Source organism: Hylaeus volcanicus, chromosome 1, assembly GCF_026283585.1.
Source record: "Hylaeus volcanicus isolate JK05 chromosome 1, UHH_iyHylVolc1.0_haploid, whole genome shotgun sequence".
NCBI classification, from domain to species: Eukaryota; Metazoa; Arthropoda; class Insecta; order Hymenoptera; family Colletidae; genus Hylaeus; species Hylaeus volcanicus.
The window spans coordinates 23,115,003-23,127,385 of NC_071976.1; the positions used below are offsets into that span (position 1 = coordinate 23,115,003).

Here is a 12,383-nt window from a genome sequence, read left to right on the forward strand (position 1 = left end):
CAATAAAAACCAGAGCAGGTTAAGTGCGAGTTCCAGGCAGCTTCCACTTCAAAGTGAGGTGTTTCTTCGCGATACGTGACGCACCTGCCATTAGATGTCTGCACGTCAAGATAGCTTCCTTGCCAGACGTCGACGTCTCGCCTGAAAAGGATACACCGACTACTCTGCCACCGGGGTAGATTTCAGCATACCAACTTACAAATACCGGGCCAGCAGTCTTTGCTCGGTGGTTTCCTTTTCACCCAGCCGTGATTATGCTCCCTTTTTTTTTTTCGTGTAGTTTATCGTCGCGTAACTTGCCACCAATGGAATTCTAATGGGCTGCTGGAATGGAATGTTAACGCGTAAAAGTTCAGAAGAAATTTTCGTTTACTCCAGAATGCAACTAGTCGAACGCCAACACAGCGAGAATTCACTTTTCACCCTTGGTACCACGATTTTATAAATGTTTGATGTTATTTTAAACAAGGAGTCATTTCTTTAGTACTTTCAACCGCAGAAAATCATTTTTACACTTCAACCATTTCGAAATACATGCGAATTCGTAAATTATAGTTTGTTTTAGCAAATGAAATAATAACATTACACAGAATCCGTTTAATTTCTTGTATATTCTGTAATTTCAATATCGAAAATATATAATAAATAGAGAAATAGTTGTTATAAAATGCACTTGTCTGTGATGTCAAAGATGTCGTGTTTATTCACTAGTGGACGATGACTTTTTATATATAAAAAGGATCACATCAGAAACTATCGATCCCTTATCAAAAATAAAACTCAAGCTTACAACAATGCTTACTCGAACATTCAATGTGAACATTCATTCGACGTGAATGACCTTGCAGTCGGTGCGACGTAAAGCAATAAAAAAGAGAAAGAAGAAGGATGTTTTTAAAGGTACAGGGACCTTTAAATACGTATTGGAGTCTCCAGAATTTAAATAACCCAGATCTCCCTCGATCTTTTAAAAGTCCTCAGCATGGTTCCGTAACAACGACGATTTTTACAAAAATAATATTGGTCCGTTAGAACAAAATGTTTTCGTATATAATCAAATATCAAAAGGCAAACTTTGAATGCGATAATACATAGAAATAATTAACAAAGTCCTAGAAAGCTATTTCGCGCCCAAGAAGAAGTCAAACGGATTCGAATTTTTCGTTTTTTTCCCCGCTACAAATTATCATATTCAGCTGTTGTCAAGTTTTTTGCCCTGTCCATCGAATCGGTCGTGTTATCACGCGAAATGACCGTTCGAGAATGATTTAGTCGAATAATCGGGATTCGATGATCGGAATAAACGGAGCAGAGACCGACGCCAGCTTGAAGCGACCACGGCGCGCGCCGGAATGATAGCCTTGTGGCGTCGCCGTCACGGCGCCACCGTCTTTAGCCAGAGATGTGGGCGTTGGTAGCGCGGGAGGACGCCGATTTTGATTGGTCAGGGGGGAAACTGTGGATTGGATGAAAATCGAGGGTGGGCAAGGAAAACTCGGCAGGCTGTTCGATGCGTCGCGTTGGTGGGAACCACACCCACCGAGAACCTCGAGACCCGTCCCCGTTGGGACTCGCTGGCACGCCGCTCATGCCGGCCCTGACACATTCGACAAGCGGCGCCGTAACGGGAAGCAACGCGCGGCTGGGGACCTTGAAGGACCTCTCTTCTGGTCACGAGACACCCTCCCGACACTTTCGTGCCGACGATATACGCACCACGCCACCGTCGCCCGCTGCTCAGATTACCGTTGCTCTCCGCGCGTATCCACCTCGATTACCGCATCCCAAGTGGATCCTTGGAGGATCTCGGAGGATTCGTCGCGTGGACACTCTTGGGACTCCGAGGACCCGCCGAAAGAAACGAAGATTTCGAGACTGTCGGGGAACCGGAGCCACCGGCTGCCGACAGCATAACGCGCGAATAGCGTGTGACGGCGGAGTGATCGGGTTCAGTGACGTCATACGATAAGAAAACAGTCGCGGTCGGTTGTAAACAAAGCAGAGTGAAAAGTAGAAGTAAAAGTAAACAGTGATCAGTGGAAAGAAAAATAGGGCAGATCGTGTTGTCGATCGATCGCGAACTTGTGATTCGTTAGTCGTTCGGTTACACGCGTGTGCGCCGACACGCGGTCGGGTGCCGAGTTGATGGTGTGACGGGGTAGCAGGTCGCACCTGTTACGAGCGTTGATGCGTAGCCACGAGGCATCTATGTTGGAGGACTCGATCGATTTGACTTGCTCGTGAACAATCGTGGCGCCGGGCGGGAACATTCTGACCGAGAGGTGATCTCTCTCGATCAGGTGCGCAAGGCTCGGTGAGGAGCCGAGGAAGGTTCTCGCGGCGGCTGACACCGAGAAGCAGAAAGCCTGTTGCCCCAGGAGAGTCCGTACGGCCTCACGACGCGGTCCGACGAGTGGAGCGGTCTCCTGCCCAGCTCCACGATCGTGGGTGCTGGGGGGTCGCCATGGCTCGGACTCGGCGCAGGAGGTGGCACGGGGGCCACCACCGGGGGCGGAAGCCCCGTCGAACTCGAGGGTCACTGGGGACGTAAGCTGTACGGGGCGAGTGTAGCTCCGCCACCGCCGCCGCCTCATCACCACCCGCGGGCGCCGCTCGTTTTCGCGCCTCAGGACATGAGGCAGATACTCAAGGAGGAACCCGTGCCACGTGCTTGGCCGCAGCCTGCGCTTGCCGATAACGGAACGTGAGTACTCGCACGTTTTATCACCTTTCTCCTCGACCATTTTCGTACCTGAGATTCAGCTCTTTCTCTCTTACCGATACGAAACTGGAAGATGATTCTGTCACTCCTTTTTAGACGAGAAAGACTCTGATCAGAGGAGACTACGTTATAGATTCTTTTAGTAAAGATTCCTTCCTTCCTTAGCGGTATAAAAGCTGTTCTGTCCTGTTCAGTTCTTTTTTCTATAACGATTACTCTTTACAGTTTAGATTCTCTCAGCAAGCAAACTTTTTTCTTCTGTCAATATGAAACTCAAAAACAATTCCGTCGCTTCTTTCCCCAAGAAGAAGATTCTGATCAGAGTAAATCGCAATTCAGATTCTTCCAACAAATGTTTATTCCTCTCTGACTAATATGAAACTCGAAAATAATTCTGTTACTTCTTTTTCTACAAAGACTTTGATTAGAGGTAATCACGGTATAAATTTTTCCATCAAAGATAGCAATATAGTATACGAAAAGCCATGATAAGAGTGGAAGTACGAGGTGTGGCGATTAAATAATCGGACTGGTGCTGCCACCAGCAAACAGTAAGCGGGAAACAAATGCATAGCAACTGACAGTTGATGTATCAACTCTACTAACGTCCTGAACAATTGTTAAGGTCGCGCGTCATTTATTTTGACAATAGCAGTTGTTACTAGTGCACCGTGCACTATCTTTTAAGCGTTTAAATAGAGCAACGGGTGAACCTCAAGTTTCTCGTGAATCTAGGAGAAACTATCTCGAATGCTTATCACGCACTCAAGTTTTTGAGTGGTTTACAAGGTTAAAAAAAGGACGAGAATCGAGGTTGCGATTGCACGTCGCGAACAGACACAAACGATCGAAAAATTGGCCAGTTAATTCACAAAAATCATCGTTAGAGTATCCGAGATATAGCTTAGGTAATAAGAATAGACAAAGTAAGTGTTCGTCACATTTTGCACGAAACATTCAACATGCGAAAAGTGTTGCAAAAGGAATCGCGAATGACCATTTGCACTAACGTTTCAAACGACAGTGAAACTGCTCCTAATTTGTTAAACGCAGTGACTACCGGTGACGAATCGGTTCAAACCGTAAAAAACATATCACACGGGTTGTTTGTTATAATTTCCTATGATGCTTGTTCGAAAAGGAAAAAGAAACCCGGATTTTTATCGTCACGATAACAGTTTTCGCAAAGCGACGGCAAAGAGTAGCAAACATCAACTCCATCTTGTTCTACTCGCTCTGCTGTCCCATAGAAATTTCGCTACAATGGCGAAATAAGCGACCTAGGTAGAAGGATGCGACAATATAACACAAAGTTAACTAAAATAGAACACCCTCCGTCGTGTCACACTTCATCATTTTGCGAGGGTTTACAAAATTGAGATAAAAAAAGGATTTAAAGAGCGCTGGTAACCGAATGTCGCAGGCCGTCGGAAAGCGGCGACGCGTCGCAACTTTACGTTATTGTCAAGTCCTGATACTAAAAACATAACTCCACGAAAATGTATTCAATGAAATTAGACGAACACAAACGTTGCGAAATAATTGGTGTTTCTTACGCTTTTATAAAAATTTCAATGCGATCGCGTGACGATAATGAGCCATTTATTAAATTCACGTTATTTTACTCGTTGAGAAAAATCGCAGAACATGTATACTTTTACATATGTTTCGCTCTAACGGGAATTTAAAAATTATTTCACATTTTTCCGCTGCCATTCGACGCGCGAACAGACTCGAATTACGCCGTATCATCAGGGAGCGACGATAACTCCGTGCCGCAAGAACAAATGCCCAGTTTATCTTTGGAAGGCGGGCATTTCAAAACGATTCACACGTAGATGCATTTGGCGAACGATAAACCGTGTTTTATTGCAGCCTCGCTTAAGGGATTTGTACGACGTGCAAACGACGAAGGTACAGATACGCGGACTCGAGAAGGTAAACCGACCGGGTTGGGGATGCGCTAATCCAATAGCAGTTCTCTTAACTAACCCCTTCCAAGTAGCGTGACACGGGAACCGGCGACCGGAATCGAGTTAATGTAATTGAGAATTTTAGCGCCTTTTGCTCTACTCTCTTTCTCGCGTTACCTCTTTTACACGACTGTTTTCCATTCGGGCCGCTATGGTCATTTGCGTTTGAGAGTGAAGCTAAAAAAAAGTACCGCGCGTTAACTCAATGCTTGTAACAAACGATATATACAACGACGCACATTACGTTGATTTATAAATTCGATATTTCTATCGTTTGCGTTGAAAAGATTAGATAGTACAACCTATTGGGAAGTTCATTGAGATCCCAAATCAGTGTTGAAGTCAGTTTCTTGTTTCAGCTGTTTCTTCAAATATGCTTGGAGAGTATCGTAAAATTAAACGTTTGCTTAAATCGCTGCTGCTTCTATCATAAGAACACGTTGATAATCAATTTCGGAGACGTTACCTTTGATAACGAGTCGGTTACAAATTTGTTTAGGGCGGGAAAAATGTTCTTACGCAGTATTTAATTGAAACGCTGTTAAGACAGTTTGAACAAGCGGCTTAGAGAAAATGTTAAATGTCGAGATCGTTTCTGTTCAAATTTACGGTGGAAAGTTTCGTTTTCCTTCGCGAGGAGCGGTTGTAACACACAGACGTGCTGAACCGCGACTCGGAAACCGGGTGCGAGAGGGCCTGGCGAAACTGTTTTAAAACTCCCAGCAAACAGACATAAACTCTCACGCTTTTTAAAAACCCCTAAAAAAGTTACCCACCTAATGAAGCAACAAACCATCCTGCTCGACGAAGGGACACGATGTGTCGCCCGTGGAAAAACGATGACTTTCTCTGGGGCTCTACGAATGAAAGCAAAAGGAACGGACGACAAAGAAAGTACAAAAACAACTGTTACTTTTACGAATCGGCGAATACTTCTTACGGACGGTATATTTATAGAATTTCATACGAAGTAGTAAAAAAATTCAAAAAGAAGATACGATTGAATTTTTCAAACGAAGTAACGTTTTGGAAGTTGCCGCTATTTGCGTCTCGTAATTAAAGAATATGCCTCTGCGTTATCTACGTATACCTTGAGATTAATAATTATCGATAAAAGCTGTGTCATCAAAGGAACACTTTTTTCTTTATCACTACATGATTGCTTCAACGCAGGAGACTGGTTTGCTTGAATAAAGATTCTTTTTTTTTTAAATTACTTATATATTTGATATGCCGAAGGTATCAACATTTTATTTCATTTATTTTAATAACGACACTATTCGATATATTAAAGGTAACGATTGGCAAGTAAGGTTTCTTTAAATTTAACTAGCATAAGATGAAAGAAATTAAAGCTTTAATGTGCTAGAAGGAACCGAAAGTGTAGTATTATGGAAATCGCAAACAAATAAGGCAAGCTACAATATTGTTGATTGACGTAACAATTTAAGGAGACAATTGCTTAAGGTTATACGTTAAAAATATATTTCTGGAGAAATTTTATATATTTCTCTAATATATTTCTCTAAATAAATTGAACGGAGTAACAAATCTTCCAAGGTTGTCCACAAAAGTGAAAAGATTTATATAGCTGGTGTTTTCTTTCACTCGAGCACCTAATAGAATAATATAGTTACCCGCGCTCGAGTGTACTCGAGCACAGTACTAGTTACAAGGTTAAAAGTTTACCACGAAGGTGATTCAGTTTACCTTTTCGTTGCCTTCGATGCATTTAACGAAGGACGTTATGTGATTAAACTAATCATTGAAATTCGATAGTGAATTTTGTTACCATATACACAATTGCTTGCGCAGATGTAACCGTCGCGCGTCACAGTTTCTAAAATCAATTTTGGTTTTTCATGACGGTAATAATAGTTGATTTCAATATAAACCAGCATTTTATTGGATTTATGACAATAAGTAATAAGTAACATCGTTTAGAAAATCACTGCGGCGATGACGGACAACTGTAATTGTCAAAGAAATGGTGTGTTACGTGGAACAGTTATAAAAAAAAGAAATAAGAGATAAATTAGAGTACTCCAACAATTTTCAACCAGATCAAACGTTTTAAGCAAACAAAGTATGTGATGTTTACTTAGTGAAAGTAAAAGTTTAAATTTTACATAATATAATAAATCAGTACACGGAGATCAGCACACATTAAACAACGATTAACATTGAATTTTGTAACTCGAGGTTACCACATAATTACCATATTACACAAATCTACTTTATTTTTAAAATACATATTTCCCGAGACCGTGTACCAAAAGGAACCTAAGAAACGTGTTGGCGTTCCTATAGTCACGAACAGAATTGATAATTGCAAAGAAATTGAATAAATTTTTGTCAGAAGCAACAGCGAAATATTGCATTAAATTGAACACCATTCGCGACAATGCGAACTGGTCGCGAATTACATTCGGATATATTACAAATTGCTCATTATCTCCGCGCGCATTATGAATCACATTGGGTGCAAGCGTAAATAGACTGCGCTTCGGCCAACTCGTAATAACTAACGCCCGGCGGTATACATTAACTGCGGATTTATTGTAATTCTCCGCGATTGCTTTATCCACGAATTCGTAACTGTATCCACGGGTTTGTGTTATCCACATATTTCGCTCGTGATGCATTGTGTGCAAATAGCATAGATTGCGGCTCGCGTGTGAAGTATAGAGTAGCCTGAACGGTTATTCGACGATCTATGCTTTCAAATTGCCATTGAGTCAATATTTACACCGCGATCGATAACACGAAAAATTGCTACGCATTTGAACAACGAATTTGACCGTAAAATTTAATTATCGGCTAAGGACTATTTACTTTCATAACGATTGCGCATAGCGTTACTCGGCGAGCAAGTATAACAAAAAAAAATGTTTACGGCAATATTAGGTATTATGGAAATGTTATGAGATAGTTGCTATTATAAAGAACACGTATTAGTAAATAAATAGATTAATGTAGGGGACTTTTAGGCATGTTCAGCTTAAACTTAACATTTGTGAATGATTTGTATACGTTGCTCGAATGTATTTATAAAAATAATTTACAAGGGATGTATGTAGATCTTATTTCATATTATTCAGGCTACTCAAAAAAACCATTGATTTTGTCTGTAAAAAAGTGTTATTGGCAAACAAAATAAGAGAATCATTCGTTATATTTCTTAGTCCACGAACATGGATGATGATGTTCCTGCAATAAAAACATTGCATTCGTAAGTCTGCAAAATCAAGAAGATGTAATATAGAATTATTGTAGTCTACCTGTGTAATCTGCCTTGTAAGAGCCTTGATCGCACTCTACCTCCAATTGAAACATTAATCTTTAGTTTCTCCAAATAAAGGATGGCCTTATATTACTATCATAATAAACAGACGATCTATCACTTATCGTCCGAGCGGTGAGTGCAGCTCGAAACCAACGAAAAACTAGTATCGTACGAAAAGGCGCACCTATCGTGTCCTACATCTTCATTTGCGTATTTGGCGTGCTGTGTGTACCAGGTTATCTTTGCTGGCCGATCGAATCACGGCATTGCCTCACCTCAGTCGTCGTGAAAGAAAGGTTACACAGTCGGAATCGGTGAGCCTCGGGGCTGAAGGTAACGCAGCGACACGTTGCGCGCCATCGATGAGCGTTATCTGCTATCCAAAAACGAGCGCATGGCAAATTGTACTCGTGAATACCATGCGCGCGAATCGAAACCGTAATTATCACCTCTGTGTCGCTTAGCTTGGGCTTGGGCGTCCCGTGCAGGCGCATTAACAACTCGTGCAACGTGCGTCACCGACAGCGCATAACCCTTTGCTGATGAAAATTGTGTTCTTATTGGTGCGACGCATCGCGTGATTTGATATTTCGAGGACCTGGGAAATGATCCAATACTTAAAATTCGAGAAATTGGCATTGTTTTAAAGTTTCAGTAGCCCTACTACTATTAACATAAATATTCAGATTTGTCTATGTAACATTAGAACTTGTACTACTTTTATGTATGTAGCGTATGCAGCGTTGCAATGCAAGCGTTCTATCCTTAGGATATTGTTTATAAATATTTAATCAGAATTTACAGTTTGACCGATTACTGCCACGCTACAAGGATCAAAATAAATGAAGAACTGTTTGAAATTAAACTGCACCCTTGTGCTAGTATCTTTGCACGGATTAACTACGTGGACAGGAAAACGGAACGAGCAGTTTCTAAATGGTGGACAGCACGCGTAGCAAGCGACGAGAGTACGAAATGAAGCGAAAAATAGCTGCTTAATAGCGGAATATTGGTGCGAAGCGCTCTCTCACCGCGTGATTATAATTAAGTATACCGAGCTGTTAAATTGCCTCGGCCCCTAGTACCCACTGCCACGTTCGCGTGTTGCATATTTCCCACTTTTTTAAACCTCTCTTTAACCGGGACATTCCAAATTCCACAGTATTTCCGCAGCGTTTTTTGTGGAAATTTCGCCAACGATGTATAGTACTCGAAAATCCTTTTCCTATTAAAGTTTCCCATTTCTAGAATATATGTCAAATTTATTTCTTCATTTACATTTCAAAATCATAAATATATAGTATTCCAACGTTTAAATATAAATTCATAAAATTCATAATTTTATACAAAAAATATCGACGAATGCAAACAATAAGGCGGAAAGCGATCGCAGTCGAAAATGATTGCGGGTCCAATCCGCGAAACAAAACGCGACCGCGCGAATTCGCATATTGTTATTTTAACGAGCATAGTCTTGAAACCGTGCAGCCGCGGCGCTCCGCAATCCGCAACGGTTTCCAAAAAGGTGTGCGGCAATTGCACCGCAGGTGATAATGTAACGGCGCGGCAGGACGTGCCTACACGTTATATAGGAATTGGTGCATGGCAAACAGGGCAAAATAATCGGACGTCGAGAGTTATGGGGCGCGAACCGGCGGCCGGTTAATCAGCCACCGATAATTATCGACACGGGCAGTACATCACTCCCCTCCCGACCTCTCTGCCACCCCAGTGCCCTCCTTCCCTCCAGCGGACCCTCTCTTCGTTCTGTACCGGATTCACCACCCCCTACGACCAGGAATACCCGGCTGGCGAACCCCTTGTAACCTCCTCCTCTGCCTCCTCTGCCTCCTCTGCCTGCCGGCAGACCGACATCCCACCGCCTACCGTGACAAACGCACCGCCGATACCATCATTTATTTCGCAAATGTGCTGCAAAACTGCCGCTATTCATTTTCGGTCCAGTCGATTCAGTTTTCCGCTCCGAGAGTCCATCCTGATGGCATTCCGCGCACTCGGGCGATCGTTTTATCGCTTCACGGCGGTGCCATACAGCCGCGACGCTCCTGCGATCGTGGCACCACGCGCCCACGCCGCATCGCGACCCCCATTGTACGATTTCACTGCGGGGGAGTGTATCCGACGCACCGTGCTTCAAGCATTCACCTTCGAAACACCTTTGCGTCTACCATTTAGTGTAATACGTTTCGATGCTGGCTATTTTATAAGGGATTAGGTCTAGTCAGCGGCGTGAAAAAATGGGTATTTTAATCATTTTTTTTTTTGCAGTAGTTAATTATATTTTATAAACAAATAATACTATGTTATTTCTTTCTACCTAAGTTACTCTCGATTAACTCTTTGAGGCACGGTTGGATTAAAAGTGTCCCCCCATTTTGATGGACCGTAATGCATGGTGGGACATTTTTAATCCCACCTCGAAATTTTGTAATAGTTGCATGTGTATAAGTGTGATAGCTTTATTAATAAAGATATAACGATTTCGTTTGATTTAAAATGCAATAAAATTCCTGTGCAACATGGGTCTATTTTATGACCTGAATTCCTGTGCCGCAAAGAGTTAATATTAGTACTACTACGAATTATTAAGTACTACTATAGTATTAGGATTACTCCAACAAATTATTAACTCCAACTACTAATGCCCTCTCAATTTTAAATATAACACAAAAATAATGTTTCATGGTAATTATAATTAACTTCAGCGAAAGTTAATAGTCCCAGAAAGCAAAACAATCTATTAACTGCCTACAAACTGCAACGTAAATGAATTGACCAGATGTCTTTCTATAACTGGGACAAATAGTTTGGAAGCATCGAAGGTGATCGAGGAAAACACGGCATTATTAGTCGTGGCGTGTAGCTCGGTGAAAAATCATGCTTTGCGAGATCAATCCGAGTTTAGTCGCAGACACGGACTACGTGAAGCAGCAGACGCGAAAAGGGGACTTTCCGTGCTATTACTCAAAGATGGCATTGGAGTCCGGTGGCCTAATCTCAGCACATGAGACCTTAATGGGATTTTAAGGCGTCGAGGCCACCTGCGCGCTCCCCCACGGACAACCTCGTTTGTCTTTCCTCTTACCAGTTTGGGTATTCTTATTGCATCCAAGGTCGAATAAGACATACCTATCTGACCCTATGGTAGTGAATCTCACTGTTAACATCCGAATTTGGTATCAAACATAGTTTTACGTCGTGCAACGCACGTCCTTTCTTCGTTTTGGTTAGGCGTAACGAAATGCTTGTAATTCTTTTTCCGAGCAGAAACGAAGATTAACGTACGTGACAAATGTTGCAATTCGTGTAATGAAATCTTTTGTAGAATTTTTTTAACACGGAATATTCATGCAGCAAGTTATCGAATGATGAATAGGTATACGTATCATTCTAAGACTACAAATAATAATGTAATGCGTGATTGAGAACAACTATTGGACTAAGTTATTCGATATACATTACAATATAAAAGGACATAATACTTTTATTAACCCTCCTTTTCTATGGTAGGTCGGATCCGACGTTGCCACCTAAAAACCCATTTATCTCGTACAAATAGAGGGATAACTAACTAAAAAAAAAGCTGTCGTTTAAAACCAAATTAACTGTCTTACTGAATTCAGTTTTCAGAGTTGCAAAAATCTAATGATAGAAGTAATATGTCGGTCGCTTTTGACCTCACCGTAGGCGAGGCGGGTTAAATGCACTTTCTTAATCCTTTACATTCGAACTTCTCGTGACTAAATGTAAACCAGTGCTTGCGAGGAGCACTTGGAGTGAAAAGAAAACTTCTTGTGCAAAGGCTTAAATCTGTTTAATTATAACCAATCGTTTTTTGTTTTTTTTTTTTTTTTTTTTAAACAGAGTTCAATCGAAAAAAATACTAAATAGTTTGTATTATTTGTGGATTTCAGAGTCGGCGTAGGCAGAGCACACTTCGAAAAACAACCACCGAGTAATTTGAGGAAAAGTAATTTCTTCCATTTTGTGATCGCACTTTACGATCGACACGGTCAACCGATCGAGATAGAAAGGACTTCCTTCATGGGATTCGTCGAAAAAGATCAGGTAATACTTTTTGTATATCGTGCGTGTTAACAATAAATATAATAATATAAAATTAATTATACGAAACGAACGATTATCGGTGCAGTTATGCTGTTCAGTGTAAATATAAATAAGACATACGTGTAATTGTACGCATAAAGGAACGTTAGGAAAATCGCGTACGTTCATCGATATCAAGTTAAAAATAAGTGATGGCGTCGAGTGACAACTTTTGAATTTCAATGCTCGTGGTAGTCCTGGTCTTCCCGGGAGAATAAGTGGAAAAAGGAAAGGTGGCCTTTATGACATCGGGGAATATCGTGCGAGCGTACGC

At 41.6% G+C, this 12,383-nt stretch overlaps 1 protein-coding gene across 4 annotated transcripts in view; it reads left to right on the forward strand.

Moving 5' to 3' along the window:
- The first annotated feature begins 1,643 nt into the window (after positions 1-1,643).
- Positions 1,644-12,383, forward strand: part of LOC128883132 (transcription factor collier) — a 92,757-nt gene continuing 82,017 nt past the window's right edge. For 3 of the 4 annotated variants that reach the window (XR_008458748.1, XM_054135148.1, XM_054135162.1), the window contains exons 1-2: positions 1,644-2,704; positions 11,917-12,070. Coding sequence is in view for 2 of the 4 variants with exons in the window: in XM_054135148.1 (XP_053991123.1) it covers positions 2,634-2,704; positions 11,917-12,070 (225 nt within the window). In the remaining 2 variants the exon portion in view is untranslated. Of the gene's footprint in view, positions 2,705-11,435; positions 12,071-12,383 lie in introns of those variants that run through there. The other variant, XR_008458749.1, reaches the window with a different exon arrangement.